At 40.8% G+C, this 17,789-nt stretch overlaps 1 protein-coding gene across 2 annotated transcripts in view; it reads left to right on the top strand.

The window, feature by feature from the left end:
* The first annotated feature begins 5,024 nt into the window (after positions 1-5,024).
* Positions 5,025-17,789, top strand: part of CMTR1 (cap methyltransferase 1) — a 43,822-nt gene continuing 31,057 nt past the window's right edge. The window contains exons 1-3 of one of the 2 annotated variants that reach the window (XM_054569310.1): positions 5,025-5,170; positions 7,158-7,295; positions 14,812-14,963. In XM_054569310.1, the coding sequence (XP_054425285.1) occupies positions 7,163-7,295; positions 14,812-14,963 (285 nt within the window). In that variant the 5' untranslated portion in view covers positions 5,025-5,170; positions 7,158-7,162. Of the gene's footprint in view, positions 5,171-7,147; positions 7,296-14,811; positions 14,964-17,789 lie in introns of those variants that run through there. The other variant, XM_054569309.1, reaches the window with a different exon arrangement.

A 17,789-nucleotide genomic window follows, 5' to 3' on the forward strand; every position in this document is an offset into this window, starting at 1 on the left:
GGAGAAAGCCTAGATGACCTTGGGTATGGTGATGACTTTTTAGGTAAAACACTAAAGGTAGGATCCATGAAAGAAATAATTTATACTCTAGACATTATTAAAATTAAAAACTTGTGCTCTGTGAAACACTATGTCAAGAGAGTAAGAAGACAAGTTAAAGAATGGGAGAAAATATTTGCAAAAGATGCATTATAAATGATTTCCCCAAAAATATATAAAGAGCTCTTAGAACTTAACAATAAAATATCAAACAATCCAATAAAAAAATGGGCCAAAGGACTTAACAAACACCTCACCAAAGATGAAAATATATTTCATATCATATGTCATCAGGGAAATGCAAATTAAAAAGGCAATGAGATACCACTACATATCTTTTAGAATGGCAAAAATCCAGACTACTGACAACATAAAGTGCTCCCTGAGGATGTGAAACAACAGGAACTCTCATGTACTGCTGGTGGGAATGTGAGATGGTACAACCACTTTGGAAAATAGTTTGGCAGTTTCTTATAAAACAAGGCATAGTCTTACCATACAATCCAGCAATTGTGCTCCTTGGTATTTACCCCGAAGAGTTGAAAACATGTCCACACAAAATCTGCCCATGGATTTTTTTAATTGATTAATTAGAGAGAGAGAACATCAATTTTTTGTTTCACTTAATTATGCATTCATTGGTTGATGGTTGTATGTGCTCTGATTGGGAATTGAACCAGCAACCTTGGCATATCCAGAGGACACTCTAACCAACTGAACTACCTGGCCAGGGTCAGTAGCAACTTTATTCATAACTGCTAAACTTGGAAGCAACTAAAATATCCTTCAGTATATGAATGGATAAAGAAACTATGGGACATCCAGACAACAGAATATTATTCAGTGCTAAAAGGAAATGAGCTATCAAGCCATGAAAAGACATGGAGGAACTTTAAGTACACATTTCTAACTGAAAGGGGGCAACCTGCACAAGCTACCTGTTATGTGATTCCAATTGTACGGCATTCAAGAAAAGACAAAACTGAGGAGACAATAAAAAGATCGATGGTTTCCAGGGGTTCAGAAGGGGGAGGGATAAATGGGCAGAGCACAGAGGATTTTTAGGGCAGTGAAGTCTCTGTATGAAACTACAATAGTGGATACATGTCATTATACATTTATCCAAACACATAGAACGTGCAAGCACAAACTGTAATGTAAACTATGGACTTTGGGTGATAATGATATGTCAATGTAGGTTAATCAGTTGTAATATATGTACCATTCTGATGGCGGATGTTGATAATGAGGGAGGCTGTGCACGTGTGAGGGCAGAGAGTATATGGGAAATCTCTCTACTATCCCCTCAATTTTGTTGTGAACCTTAAACTGCTGTAAAAAGATTATCTTAATAAAAACAAACAAAAAAAGCCATGCACCTGATAATTCCAATATATGTGTCCTCACAAGGTTAGAATCTGTTGTTTTTCATTTACCTTAAAAAAAGGAATTAAGAAGTCCAAATTGGCAGTTACAAAATAGTGCCAGGAATGTAAAGTACAGTTTAGGGAATATAGTCAATAACATTACAATAACTATATATGGTGTCTATTATATGGTAACTCTAATATTATATAACTATATATATAGGTGAGTACCCGACTTATCAGAGAGATCACTTCGTAAAGTATATAAATGTCAAACCACTATGTTGAACACCTGAAACGAATACTATATTGAAAAAAAACATTGAACATTTCCCAGTTCTTTGTATATTGAGTAATTTTAGGTTTTATCTTGGACACTTTGAAAATAACGTTATGCGACTTTGGGTCTTGTTTAAATCCTGTAGAGAACTAATTTTTTGGTGGGTTTTGTTTATTTGTTTGTTTCAACAGGGAACTGACCCAATTAGGTCAAGCCACAAATTCCTCCCTACGTTCTGTGGGTTGTGGTTATAATGGAGTGTGAAATTTGCTACCACTGCTACCTTGTGATTGCCTAAGGACTGGGGGGAAAGTGATCATCAGAGAAATAAAACAAAAGAAAAACCGTGGGATTTCCCCCCTTGTCTCTGACTGGTGAAGTCCTCTTTCTTGCTTCTGGGATGACAAAGAGAAGACTTCTCTCAGAGCTTCCTGTTTGCGCCTGTAGCACAGCCTCAGGTTTCACGCTGTTCTTCAGACTGGGCTTGGATATATGAGAGGTGGACAATTTGGGAAACTTACCCCTGATTTGGTGATTGTTTGACTTCCAGTTTCCTTCCCCAATAATCCTGCTACCATTTACTTTTCAGAATCCTCACGTAGGTGTTCCATACATTGTGCCTGGGTTTTAAATTGCATGCAGTGGGAGAAATGGGATAGAATATGTGTTCTCTACTTTGACAGGAATTAGAATCTTCTGTTTTTCTTTTTATTATTGGGTATTAGATATTTTGTGGTGTAGGTAAATTGTCAGATATATGTATTGTGGACATTTTTCTCTTAGTTTGTGGTTTGCCTATTTAATTTTTTAATGGTGTCTTTTGATGAGCAGACACCTTTTATCTTGATAAAGTCTACATTAAATTTTTTCTCCTGACTAATGCTCTCTGGGTTTTGTGTATAAAATCTTTGTTTATTTCAAGCCTGCAAAGATATTCTCCAATGTTCACTTTTTTCCTGTTTTATTGAAAAATAATTGGTATATAACATTGTATTAGTTTAAGGTGTACAACATAATGATTTGTATATTTGTATGTATATACTGGGAAATGATTAACAATACACTTAGATAACATTCATCATCTCATATAGTTACAATTTTTTGTCTTGTAATGAGGACTTTTAAGATCTACTCTTAGAAACTTTCAAATACAGAATGTACAATGCCTATGTTGTTAACTATAGACATCTTTGTTTTCTTTTATAAGCCTTATTATTTTAGCTCTTATTTTTAAGACTGATCCATTTTTACTTAATTTTACATATGGTGTAAGATAGGAATTAAAGTTTACTTTTCCCCCATATATTTATCTGGTTGTTACTGTTCTCTGTGTTGGATTCACTCATATATATTAAAAAATAAACTTTAACTTTTTTATATTTTAAATGTACTTTAATATTCAATGTTTTACATTAAAATTAAAAACAAATCACACAATTTGTTAGATATGTTCATTGCATTTCAATATAATCGATTCCTTTGTCATTCTGTACATTTTATTTTATGTCCTTCAAACTGTTATTTTGAGAATGGTCCCATAAACTTTATAAGATTACCAAAAGCGTCCAGTGCACAACACATGTGAAAAAGCCCAGTTGAGATGGAAAAACACTCAGCTTTAGAACCAAAGAGACCTGATTTTAAATGCTCATTTGTTGCTTTCTAGTTCTGTGAATTTGGGCACATCACTTAATCTTCATTCATTTTCCAAACTTCCGCAGGTTCAGTAAATGTCTATAGAGCACCTCCTACCAGCCGCTGTACTAAAGATTTAATACAGACACACAGACGTAACCCTTCTTCTACCCAGTTTAAAACAGGGCAGGGGAGGCAGATGAGTGAACCGGCCATCACACAATTCTGTGGTGAGTGCTTTGATTGAGAAATGATGGAGTGCTCAGGGGTGGGACTCACAACCCAGACTTGTGGGGTCAGGAAAGATTTCCAGATGTAAGGACACTGAACTAAGTAGACATTGGCCAAGCAAAGAGGAGGGAGGATTGATCCAGGCAGTGGAATGAACCCTTAATAGATATCGCATGGTTGACGAGAGAAAATCAGGAAAGGGAGAAGGAAGGGACCGGTAGCCCGAGGCATTACTGCAGAAGGGGTCAGATTCGAAGTTCTTGTAGTCATCTTAAGGACATTAGCTTCATCCTAAGAGAAATGGTAAGCCATTGATGGGTTTTAATCATTGACAGATTGTGGCAGGATCAGAATAAAAAGAAAATTTAAATTATGTTGGTTTTATAGAGAATATACTAGAGCAAAGATTTTCAACCATTTTATTTCATGGCACACATAAACTAATTACTAAAATTCTTTCGCACATCAAAAAATAGATGTTTTGCCGATCTGACAAAAAAAAGTATAATATTCACACCAGATTGTTATTGTTGTGTTGGCGGTTGTCATGCTTTTATTTGACACTTTAAGGGAAAAGAGGTCAGTGCCCCCTGACTAGTCAGGTATTGCATGTTTTAAAAACTCTTGCAGCACCTCAGTTGAAAATCACATTAGAGGGATCATGACTGGAGACAGGCACAATGAGTTGAAAATAATTGGAGAAATCCAAGTGAGAGAGAGCAGTGGCAACGGGTGGGAGAAGAATGAATTTGAGTAATTAGGAGATAAACTCAAGTAGACCGTGGAGACTGTAACATGAGGGAGATGGAACCTCTTCAGATTTCTGCTTGGACCAGCAGAATGAATGATAGTGCCATTCACTGGGAAAAGAGTAGGCCTATTGGAGAACATAAGGTCATATTTGCATTTTGGGGGTGAGTGACTGATGTCTTGCATATTTATGGCCATATTGGCCTGGAAATTGCACGAGAAGTTTGGGATGGGAAGCGATCTGTGTCCACGTGGTAAGTTGCCAAAGACAGTATTCCTTCTATTTTTCTGACATTCGTTCAACCTCTTTTGGGGATGTATTATGTGGTGTATATTGGGGCTATATCAGTGAACAGGAAGACTGGGTCTCTGCCCTCACCCAGTTTACCGGCTACCTCTTTAAATTTGTTAATCTGTAAAATGAATACAATGAGATTAAGTAAAATGAGGTGAGGTAACGGCATCTGGCCCTTTTACTTTTCGTCTTTCATCCCCAGAGCCGGAAGAGGAGATACTAAGTTACTTTTGCTTCTGTATCCTTTCCCGGCTGGCTTTTCTGCGCAGGCGCCCTGGGCCGCACCGGTTAGGGATTGGGCGGGCCAAAATCCTAGAGGTCTTCCCTGGGGGCCAGGACCCAGGCGGGCGAAGGGAGCGACTTGTCTTGTGACGTCATCAAACTGCGCTCCCCGTAGGGCGGGACCTAAGCGCGACAGCGCGGCCGGCGCCCCTGGACTGGCTTGGGAAACGAAAGTGAGGGAGGAGCTGACGGCTCTGGCAGCAGCAGGGCCAGGCCCGGTGGCGGCGGCGGCATTGGTAGCCTGACCACCCCCCCTCTCCGCTCCCTGGCAGCTTGCCCTCTCCCCTCAGTGTGAGTGCCGACGCGCGGCCCCGGGGGGAGCGAGCGGGCGGGCGCGCGGGCTCAGCATCCTCCTCTCCACCGCCGCCTCGCCTCACCAACCCGCGTGCGGTCTTGACCCTCACCGCCTCCTAGTTCTCTCTTTCCTCCTCCCTTCCCCCCACCCCCACCCCCACCCCACTCCTCCAGCGCCCGGGAGCCCGAGCTGCCGCTGACTTCGTCTCTGCGCACACATTCACACACTCACGTTATCTTCAAATGAGAAGACTGGTCCGGGGAGACGGGACCTCATTTTTGCCTCTCTATGGATAGGGGTGGCAGTGCGAAACAGAGGCCCAGGGAGAGAAGACTGGAGCGGGGGTTATGAAGCCCTTCGCTGGGGAAGCAGCGGTTAGAACCATGCCTTCTACTTAGGAGTTCCCTGCCAGAGCACATTTGGGCCTGTGTGGGTCACTTGATCTGGGCACTAGTTACCCGTAAGGCCTTACCCTCTCGGTCTTCAGTTTTTTTCCAGTGGAAAAATGAGAGGGTTGGATGAGATGATTTGGAAGGCTCTAATCTAAGGTGGTTTGGAGAGGAGCGCCAGCATCTCCTGCCTTTCACACAACTATTTCTTTGCCTCTTCTTGCACCCACCCCCAACACTGTCCCCATTGAGTTTCCCTTGCCTCCAGCTTCCCCCAATGTCGCTAAGAACCAGAGGGATCTTTTGCTTTTGTTAGGGACCTTTTTGGGGAGGGCATTTAAGACGAGTTTAAAGTGAAATTGGCTCACCTTGGTCTTGTTTTCTGTTAAGTGTCTTCCGTTCTTCCTGCGGCCCCAGGATAGCCCCTGCCTGTGCATCTTTAGGAAGGATGAGATTATGCATTGGTTTGACCTTCTCATCTTAGAGTTGGAGAAAAGTGAAACGTGATACAGGGTTCTGTAAGGTTTAGGGGATCAGTGGTATCTTTGGATTTTACTGCTCTCCTGCTGCTATTACCCATACTCTAACATAAGCATGTTCTTTTGCCCCTGAACCTCCCCTTCCCCAAGGATTGCAGCCCAGCTGGTCACCCACCTGTTTGCAGCTACGTTCTGAGTCCTCTTACAGCCAATCAGTTGTGTATAAACCACACTGTATTCACTACTACTCTTGCTTGCTCTTTAACTTGGTAATTTCTTAAGATTTCAGGGTCTTCATAATCTTTTCGTTTCATCTCATTTTTTTTTTTTCCTCATGCTTCTCATGTACCTACCCATGGGCATACATAATGGTGGCATGGGGCCTACATGTTTTTATTCTTTTTTTTCTTTTTTTTTTTGTGGAGCTGGTTTCCTGTTCTTAAAATAACTGCTTTTGTACTTGAGTCCTATACTGTGGCTATCTCCAGTTCTGATAACTTTACCACTCTTTTATTTCCTCAGTCTTGACTTAATCACTGCTTCCATTCCTTACTCTGGTGAAAAACTTTTCCAATTTTTTTCATGTTTTCAAACATCCTGAAATAAACCAAAAGCCAGTACTTGTATCATATTATGTAATATCTTAATTATCTTGGTAAAATAATAATAGTGATGGAACAATCATTCTGAGATGGTCCCTTTACCTTGGAAAAATTGGTTAATATTCATTTGGTTTCATAATAAATTTCCAGTGTACATTGTTGTTACACATGGCCAATGTTGCATTAAAAAGTATAGAATAACAAGTTACCAAGACTTTTCCCCCTGTGGTGTTGGATCCATGACTTTTTGGTATCCGCCACCAGTGGCCCAGAGGCCTCTGAATCTGTAACACATTTTCCAATGAAACTAACAGCTAACAGCTATTTTTGAAAACAAGAGCTTGGTTAGCATCCTTACTGGACCTCTTTGAGGAAGAGGTTATTAAAGTGCCGGCACTGAAAGGTTTTGGAGTTGCCAAATCCCATCCCATTTATGGTTTATACTTCAGAATCCCTGCTCTGATCCTAGTGACTCTGACATGAGCAGCCAATTGTCTGGATTTATGGTTGCAGTAACAATGAAGAGGAGAAATGATCCAGAATGCATTGCCCCTATCAAGAAACAGAAGAAAAGAGTTGCAGAACTTGCCCTGAATCTCAGCTCTACGTCTGATGACGAACCTCCCTCCTCTGTCAATCATGCAGCAAAAGGTATGCTTGCCTGTGTGATCTGAGGCCACTGATGACCTGGTTCTTTGAATTCTTGGAGCCTGAATTGGGCAGCTTACAGTCCACTGCTCCTTGAGGAAAATTAGGCAAATTCTGCAGAGATATGTTGGCTGTAGACTCTCTTCCCTTTCTTGCCATTCTCCTAATAGGAGTGGGGGACTTGTTTTAAATAAAAATTGGAATTGTTACAAAAGTGCGTTAGTTCTGTTGCTGGTCCTTCAATAGGTGGCACTCTTTTGCTGCCATAAACCAGGTGGAAGTACAGGCATACCTTGGAGATACTGCAAGTTTGGTTCCAGACCACCGCAATAAAATGAGTTGTGATCATTTTACTGGTGGAGGGTCTTGCGTTCAATTTGTATAAAACGCAACATCTGTAAAGTGCAATAAAATGAAGATTGTGTGTAGTAGTGAGCATTGAGTGTCCTATGCTCTTAATAGTTGATAATGATCCTGAGGCTCTTTGCTGCAGTGATTTGGCCTAGTTCCCCTTAGATTTTTGCATTGTTTTCTCAATTTCTTCAGCAGGAATTGGAACATCCCTGTATTCACTGTTTACATTAAGTTCATAGGATTTTGCTGATTTGGTTGAAAGTAGCATTTGCTTTGTCTCTTTTTTAGGGTTATGGCCATTCAGTTTCTACAGATGCTCTCTGTGAGAAATTGTGAAGTACCTAGGAGTTTGCCCCAAGTACCAAGCAATTAATAGTGGTTCCATTTGCATTTATCTTAACTTACTAGTTGTATTAGTTTCCTATAACTGCTGTAATAAATTACAAACTGGGTGGCTTAAAACAACAATTTCATTCTTTACTGTTCTATAGGCCAGAAGTCTGAAATCAAGGTGTCAGCAGGGCCAAACTTCCTCCTAAGGCTCTTGGGAAGGATGCTTTTTTCCCCTCTTCTAGCTTCTGGTGGTTGCCAGCAGTGCTTGCTGTTTCTTGCCTTATAGTAGCATAACTCCAGTCTCTGCCTCTGTTTGTGTTCAAATTTCCCTCTTCCTATAAGGACATCATCATTGGATTAGGGCCCACTGTAATATAGTATGGCCTCATTTAATTTGATTACATCTGCAAAGATCCTATTTCATATCCCCAGTGCTAGGTGACACGACCTTTTGGGAGATACTATTTAACTAGCATTTTGGCTCATTTGCTAGGTCGCTGGTAAATTGGAATAAAATTTGGTAACAGATTGGTAACTGTAAGAAAGTGAAACATCCTTTGAGGGTGGTAGAAAATACAGTTTATGCCTGAGTGGTGGGCTAATTGAAGAGCAGTTTACTCTTTAGCTGTACTGAGAAGCTGGTCCAGAGAGGAGACGCTTGGCAGGTGTTACAGCCAGTGAAGCATTTCATGTGACTGTGGTCCTGGCTGGATAAGAGACTCTCTTATAAACTTGTTTTGTGGAGAGATGTGTGCCTTGAAAGTTGTCATAGGTGAATTTCAGGGTAGGTGAGAAGAGCTGTATGTTACTGAGGTTACTAAATGGGAAGGTAAAGAACATATTGGGTGCACTTGTCCTAGGGACTATTGAGGGAATGGAGTTTTGGTTCTCATCTGGGATTTGAGCAGCTTGGTGAAGATAGAGGGCCTCCTTGGTTGGAGCTCAGGGGTATTAGGAGAGAGAGGCCTACAAGGGAAAAAGGGAGAGCAAATGAGGGGGAATCCGTGGCACTCAGGTGGTGGCAGTATCTATTTCCAAGTGGATCTTGGGGAACATTTGCTCTCAAGTAACAGCCCTTTGAAGTAACGAGAGGACATCTTCCAGGTAGAGGAAGGTAAGTGTGTATGGTTAAGGCTCTTTCAAGGGAACCAGTCTAATTTAAATTTCAAGCTTTCAAAATTGTGACTTTGAATTGAGATTATCTCCCTCCCCCTCATAGACCCCCTTTGATTGTACCAAATAGCTTTAACCTTTTCTGTAAGTAGCACCATATGACTCAGGATTGACTATTGCTGTGGTGCGTACAGAATGGAAATCTGGAGGTGGCTGGTACCTTGTATGCTTTTGGCAATAGGCCATTGGTCCCTTTCATTTGCAGAAAATGAGGCAGGAGGCAGAGGCAAGCAAACATTGCTAGATTTCCCTGGGTCAGCTTATTTTAGTAAGGGGCAGTGCCACATTGACACAAAAACTCTGAGGGCTGGAATCTAATGTCTTCATCAGCAAGATTGCTCCCTGTGCCACCCCGGGCCCTCAGCCCTATGCCTGCCATGGAATAAATGTTAAGTAAATATTTACTGAAAAATTGATAGAAGGCAACAGTAGTATCTTTTCGAAGAAGCTTAAAATGCTGCTCCTCTTTCATTTTGCCTGTCCCTCTTCCAGTCTACAGAAGGTCATTTCATTAAGTACTTATAAGCATTTATGTCATTTCTGTTCTGTGTTGGCTCCTCTAAGGCATCCCCTGGACAGTGTGCCCTGGTAGTTTACTGTCTCACCAGAAACTATTATGCATAGCCAATTAAGTCATAGCTTTAAAGCATGTGTGTTTCCTTTTGTCCAACCACTTCTGCCTGGACATACTGTTCAAAAGGATGATTGAAAAATGCTCTTTAGGGCCTACAATTAGAAAAATAAAAAAAGCAGTGGTTACTATTTCTGCCTGTCTGGGCTTTGTTTGTGCTGCTGCTGCTAGATCAATGTGATGACTCATTAGTAGATTTATTTAGTTTAATCAATTTGTTTATTTTACATTATTGACAAGGTGGCTGTATTGCTGGGTTAGAAACTGACATCTGACCAGAGTAAAGAAGAAAAAGGGATGTTTTTATGGCTGCTGTAGTATCATGTGATTTTTGTTTTGTTTTGTTTTTTATTTTTTATTATTTTAAGAGGTGTTTGAGGGCATTTTCAAGCCTAAGTAAACTCTTGGAAATGTGTTATTAAATAATAACCTTTTGAAGTAAGGAGAGAGAGAGATGGAGGTCATTTTTCATTTTGTTCTTTTTGGTTGTTTCTCACAGGGAAACTGTGGTGTAGACCCCAAGACAATTTCCTTTTCTCCTTAGCTGTGCATCCAGTCTGGGCTCTAGGCTCTCCCACAGGGTGTTGCTTTGGAAGTTGCCAGGGTCCTTCACTGGCATCACACTAAAAGTGCCTTCCCCCTACCAGGTTTAATTCTTCCCTGAATAGGCTATTTTCCCTGAAACACCATTGCTTTCCTGTCAGTCCAGATTCATGACCTTAATCAACAACTTCCTTTATCAGTATCTGCTTAAATTGTTCTAATGAGTTACCGTTTGTCTGCCATGATGGAGAAATTGAGTCTTTAAAGAGGAGTGAGTACATTCCACAGCAACTGTTAGGCATGATGGGATGTTTGTTAAAGTCCATAGTTTATTCTTCTGTATCTGTGCTGCCTAACTTGGCCACTAGTCGTTGCATCCACCCCTACTGGTGTGTGGTCACTGTCATTTCTAATCTTGGCATGTTGGTCCTACTGTTCTCTTACAATGTGAACAAGTTTGCCAGTAGCTGGGAAACCTCTGATTCTTCTGTACAGCTAACCTTTCTTCTTTAAAACGACTTAAGAGTAAGGACATCTTTCAGGTAGAGAGGAAATCTTAAATGAAAACTCTAAATGTTTTGGGTTCTCTGGTAGGTTCTGGAAGGGGCACTCCTAGGGAGGTGAATGGGAATGCCACCCAGCCTTGACAAATTCTTAATGAAACTAATGATTTTAATAGACTGACCTTATTACTCCCCTTAATTTATATCCTCATTACAAGAGGGTCTGTTCAATCTTTGCTACATTTTCATCAGTCTTGGGAGGCTTAACCTCCTCTTCAGTTTCTGCTGCAGCCCTGACAGTTGTCATCTTTTTATCTGAAAAGAGTGGCCCCAAAGGTCCAGGGGTAAAACTGAGGAGTGGCTGTTACAGCCTGGGGAACTTTGTCTTAAATCATGTCAGGCTAAGAATTGGCTTCAAAATACCACATGAAATAAGGGAGAAATAAGGTTTATCTGTTTATCCATTACACTTCTTGATCTCACAAAGAAATGTCTAGTCATGCGGTATTTTTGCTTCCATCAGCCTCACTCTCAGAACCTGGGCAGGTCACCTGTACATTAGGTGACACCTGGGGAAGAGGAATGGAGTGGAAATATCTTTGTACCAGAGTCTGGTGTTGGAATTTTGCACCAGAGTCATGACTGATTTGCCTGATGAACCTTCCACCCAAATGTGGTTTTTTCTGTCACGTTGGTCCAAAAATGTTTTGAAGACAAAGAAAAGAAATGATCTCTCTCTCTCTCTCTCTCTCTCTCTCTCTCTCTCTCTGAGATCTGAGGGTGACAGAAACCCTGCATGCTCAGGAATGATATTCATACCATTGATGGATGCCCATTAATGGGTCTTCAAGCAAACCTAATATCCTGGCAGCTCCCTAGAGCTGGACCAAGTGCACATTCTCCTTTGAGAACACCAGGTTTTCCCAACCTTTTCATAGATAGACCTATGATCCCCAGATAGCTGGGGAAAGGAATAATAACTGATTTAACACTATAGCTTCTGGTTAGTCAGGATCCTGGACCCCTGAGCTACCCAGAAGGAAACTTTCGAGCCTGAGGAGGGAGCTGCACACATTCCTGGCACCACCTCTTTCTGCACTAAGCAGTACAGTTTGAAGGCATGGAAGCAACTGAGTGAAGAGAATCTGCACCTTTGGAAGGGTGGTTCTTTAGCATGTGGGCACTCGGTTGCAGAGCACCTCTCTTCTTGTTGGAGATAATAGATGAAAGGTCCAAGCTTAGTCTTCAGCCATTCAGAAGGTCTTTTCCCTCGATCTGCTATCCTCTGACTATATCTCCGGAAAGGAACCAAACTCTTCCCAAGGCTTGGAATGGTACTTTCTCAATAGCTTTATATTTTTTACCCTAATTTTCAAACTAATATATTCTTATTTCTCCCATTGAAAAGCAGGAAAGTGCGAAACAAAATAAATACCACTTCACTTCTCAGTTTCCATGGTTACTCGCTGTTAATTTTCTGGGTCTTTCCTTATGAGTGGCACTCTGGCACTCTGTGATGTATGCTGCATTGGTCCAGGTAAACAAGTCAGCTTCTTCTTAAGGGAACTAGATAGCTACCTTAAGGGAAAGGGGCAGATTTGGTGCCTCTTTTACACAGTATTCTCAACTAAAATTCCTCCTTGCTAACTGCTTAGGAGCCAGGATTTTGATTTTTAAGTTTATTCTGATTTTTTCACACATATTCACCTTTAGGTTTGCAAAATATTATATCTTTTAAAAATGTCTATTTATCTTACCTATTAGATTTTAAAGCTTTTTTAGGGTTGTTATTTTTGAATAGTACTTCATTGTATATAAGCATACACCTTTTATAGAACTGGTCTTGAACCAAAGTTGTTGTCTGATCTATTAAACAATATCAATAATAATTAATATAGCCTAAGTAGAACCCAATTCTCTTTCAGGATATAGGTATTCCATACTCATGCTTAAATTTTTTTGTTGGTGTTTTATCTTTAAAAATTTTTTAAGCACTTCATTTCTTTTTAGAGCAGTTTAAGGTTCACAGCAACATTGAGAGGAAAGTACAAAGGTATCTCCTACGCCCCTTGCCTCTACACATGCATATCCTTCCCTACTATCAACATACTTCACCAGAGTGGAACATTTGTTACAATTGATGAACCATCATTGACACACCATTATCATCCAGAGCACATAGTTTACATTAGGATTCCATCTTGGGGTTGTGTATTCTGAGTTTGAACAAATGTAATGACATGTGTCCTTATGCTTCTGAGGGCTGAATGTTTTGCACTACTTGTGTGAGGTATTGTACGAGGAAGTATCTTAAGGAGCTGTACATTTGGTAGGTGCTTAGAAAAGATGGCAACTGGATGAGAGTCCCTTAAATTTACTACAGTGAGTATGTAATTTATGTTAAGTAGAAATCCCCAGTCCAGCTGTGGGAGGTAGAAAGTTGTCTGATCTTCAGGACTGGCTCTCAGTGCTGTGCTGATGGTGTGAATACTGGTGCTGCTCGAGCCCAGTGGAAGGGAGAATCAGGCCTGGGGTGCAGGGGAAGGCTTCACTGCTCTCGAATGTCAGCCCTTTGCAAGTTTGTGTTCTCGTAGGGAATGGATGGATCAGTACACAGGAGTTAGGATGCCATGCTCATGCATATGGTCTTGGTCTTCTACTCATTTGACAATGTCTATGAGTGATTTCATTCCAATACATAGAGCAAAGGATCCCAAATTTGCTTGGGTCTTGGACCCTTAATGCAACCTTAACTTTTTTCGCCATGTTCCTAGGCCAAAAGAAATACCTAGCAGTTCAGTTTATTAAGTATTTAGGTCTAAATAATAAGCATTTATGTCCTTACAACTAATAGATGTTTGAAAGAACAATACATGTAAGTTGAAAAAATTTTATTCTTAAATAAGCACAACAACATTAATGAGTTATGTATATATATCTCATTGGGATCAGATTGAACACCACTACCCTCATTTCCTATTCTGCATTTCTCCTTGCTTGTAATTTACACCATTTTCAATGGGAATGTACAGAAATTTAAGCAAATTTTTGAGATACTGTCTACTTTAAAATTGGGGTGGGTTTGTCTGAGAAATTATCTGAGTAAAACTACATTGGATTGAAATAGCTTTCAAGTTAAAAGACTCATGTCTGTAAATGAGAGGGAAGGAGCCAGTCACAATAAATGTCTAGGCTGGATCTTCCCACTTTTGTCCAGGAGACGTATAACCCACCACTTCTGACAGCTGCTAAGGTAGGTCTTATTTGGGGTCCTTTGGCAACAAGGTTGTTGGCAATGAAGATAATGGCTTAGCTCACTCAGGTCACCAGCTCCCTCCAGCAGCTCCGCTACTCTCTCTGCCTCAGTTGGTGCTGCTGCCTGAGCATCTCCCTTTTCTCTGGCCTTCATCTCTTTCCTCCTCTCCCTTCTCTTTTTCCTTCCTCCTTCTTTCCCCTTCCCCTTCTCTTCTCCCTTGCTCTTTCCCCTGCCGTCCCCTTGTGAGCCAACTCTTCTCTGGGGCTGTGCTGCAGACCAACCCTCTTACCTGTACATTTGAAGGACCATGAAAACAAAGGAAACTAGATTAAACAATCAGAAACTGTTAATCTGACAATTATATCTTCAATAAATACATTTTATGTTTAGCAGTGTCCTTTCAATATGCTATTTCATTTCCTCTTCAAACAATCCTATGAGGAAGGTATTATCATCATAGTTTGTAGGGGAAGAAATTGAAAGGATGAGAAAAGGAAAATAGATATTTTTGAGTCCCCTTTGTGTGTCAGGTACCATTGTAAACTTTTAGTGACTTGCCTAAGATTACACTGTTAGTGAGAAGGAAAGAATACATTTGACCCTAGGTCATTTAATGAACTTTGTGTGTACAATGCATATACTGAACACTAGTTGAAAAAATGAAATTGATTCTAGAGGCTCTTTTGTGCTATACATGCCTAAATATTTTCTTTTTTTCTTTTCTAGTATCTACCACAAGCCTCAGTGGGTCTGACAGTGACACCGAGGGGAAGCAACGCGGCTCTGACTCTTTTAATGATGCATTCAAAGCAGACTCTCTTGTGGCGGGAACTTCTTCTCGCTATTCCATGTATAACAGCGTCTCCCAGAAGCTTATGGTATGTCTGCGCTTGGGATGGGTTTCTAAAGCTCCACCAACAGAGGGATAAAGGGGAAGTTGTATTGGTATGAAAAGAAGAAATGCGATTACATGAGTTTTCCCTTTGCTTTTCAGCCACTGAAATTTAGCAGAGTATTCTTTACCCCTTTCTTTACAGAGGTATTGATCACATTGAAGTAATCTATGGATAGTGGCTGCCTAGGCCTGCTTTTCCTGTCCCATTCAGAGCTGTGTCACCCTTTGGTCTTCTGATTAATGAATTCTTGTTAGGAGTATTCATACTGTGAATTTTTGCTCTAGTGAATGATCTCAAAAGAAATGGATAAAATCCTGCTCACTCGCGGGCGCCTAAAGTAAATGGGAATAGTACAGTCTTATGTATTGCTTCCAAAGGAAGGCCCAGTTCTTCTTCCCAGTTTCCATACACCATTGATACAACACAAGAAGGAAGATGAATAGGAAGACCTGCTTTGTTCCCTCATCAAACTTGAGTATATGTACAAAGGTTAGAGAAATCCAAGTTTGCCTTATGTATAGCTTCAAGAATATTATACTCTTCCATTTTCTGTTGGATTCATTAAGAATGAGAACTGCCATTTCTGAAGTCATAGTCTGGATTGTAGTTTGCGTGCCATAAACTTTGGGGAAGTAAAGGTGGGGAAGGCTGTGACTTAGCGTCTGACCTGGAGAAAAATTTATTGCTACTATAGGAATTCCATCCAGCTCTTGAGCTGGCAGTGCCCTTTCCAGAGAGGATACAGAGACCCTTTAGGGGAAATCAGATCTTCCTAGGATTGGAGTCCTTTTATTAGATAAGGCTCTATAGGGCTTGGGATTCAGGTCTCTGATTTGGGGGGTATAAAAGTGGGGCAACCCCCACTGGAGTTCAATGTGAGCTTATAGGCAGTGGTGACATTTTTAAAAAATGATTCTAGTTCTGGCCAAGGTGGAGGTGTAGGTAGAACTGCTTCACCTCCTCACACAATCAAAAGAAGGATAACAACCAATTAAAAACAATAAACAACCAGAACTGCCAGAATAGCAAACTGTACGGAACTCTAACAACGAAAGAGTTAAAGAAACATTCATCCAGACTGGTAGGAGGGACGGAGACAAGCAGCTGGCCTGGCAGCAAGGCTGCAGATCACTTGGGCAAGGAAGGGCTGGCTGACCGAGAAATTAAAGACTCAGAACCTCTAGATGTAAAATACTGTGGGTGTTGTGAAGGCAGGAGAAATTCCCAGTGTCACAGGAGAGTTCATTGGAAAGTGGGATGAAAGCAGAGCAAGGGAAGCATTGTTCCCTTTCTGACCCCTCCCCTACAGACGTCATCACAACAAAGTAAAGAGGGTTGCCCTGCCTTGTCAAATACTTAAGGCTCTGCCCCCTTACAGCATCACAGATGCACAAAGAAATATGACCCAAAAGAAATAACAGATCAAAACTCCAGAAAAAGAGCTAAGCGACGAGGAGATAGCCAACCTTATCAGATGCAGAGTTCAAAACACTGGTAATCAGTATGCTCACAGAATTGTTCGAGCTCAGTCGCAAAATGAAGGAAGAAATGAAGGCTACACAAAGTGAAATAAAGCAAAATATACAGGGAAACAACAGCGAAGAGAAGGAAACTGGGACTCAAATCAACGATTTAGAACAAAAGGAAGAAATATCCAACTGGAACAGACTGAAGAAACAAGAATTCAAAAAAGTGAGGAGATGCTTAGGAACCTCTGGGACAACTTTAAGCGCTCTGACATCCAAATCGTAGGAGTGCCAGAAGGAGAAGAGAAAGAGCAAGAAATTGAAAACTTATTTGAAGAAATAATGAAGGAAAACTTCCCCAACCCGGTGAAGGAAATAGACTTCCAGGAAGTCCAGGAAGCTCAGAGAGTCCCAAAGAAATTGGACCCAAGGAGGAACACTCCAAGGCACATATTTAGAATGGAAGGGCAGATAAATTGGTTCCCAGATAAGGTAAAGTTAAAGGAGTTCATCATCACCAAGCCCTTATATGAAATGTTAAAGGGACTTATCTGGTAGAAGAAGATCAAAACTATGAACAGTAAAATGACAACAAATTTATAACTATCGACAACTGAACCTAAAAAAACCAAAAACTAAGCAAACAACCAGAACAGGAACAGAATCACAGAAATGGAGATTACATGGAGGGTTAACAGCAGGGAGAGGGAGGGGAAGAATGAGGGGAAAGGTACAGGGAACAAGAAGTATAATTGATACGCATAAAACAGACAGGGGGTGGTGGTTAAGAGTAGTATAGGAGATAGAAAAGCCAAAGAACTTATAAGTACAGCCCATGGACATGAACTAAGAGAGGAGGAATGCTGGAGTGAGAGGGTGCAGGGCAGAGGGGGATAAAGGGGAGAAAAAAATTAGGGCAATTGTAATAGCATAATCAATAATATATACTTAAAAAAATGATTCTGTTCAGGATCTTATAGTACCTCCCATAAAACTCAGTTTTATATGAAGCGATTTTTCAGTTAATCTTTTGATTTGGGCACCTGTAAGCCCTCATTGTCCTTGCCTAGTAAGGCAGTTTGACTAGCTGAGGTAAGGCAGAAGTAGCCACTTGAAGTGGTTCCATTTTAAATTAAGTTCTCTTTATCAGCTCTACTATAGGTCTACTTGTCTCTCACTCAGACACATTAGCTGGAAGGGTAGTTGTGCAAATGTCCAATGACATTCGTTAGGTGCCCTTGTACTTTTAATTATAGCTGTGAGGTCCCTTCTCATTTATCCAGCTTCTGGCTGCCCTAGACTTTCATCTCCAGAACAGACAGCCTCTGGGCCCAAAGTTAAA

Source organism: Pteronotus mesoamericanus, unplaced genomic scaffold (genome assembly GCF_021234165.1).
Source record: "Pteronotus mesoamericanus isolate MK-2021 breed Mesoamerican mustached bat unplaced genomic scaffold, CSHL_Meso_final contig_20, whole genome shotgun sequence".
NCBI lineage: Eukaryota > Metazoa > Chordata > Mammalia > Chiroptera > Mormoopidae > Pteronotus > Pteronotus mesoamericanus.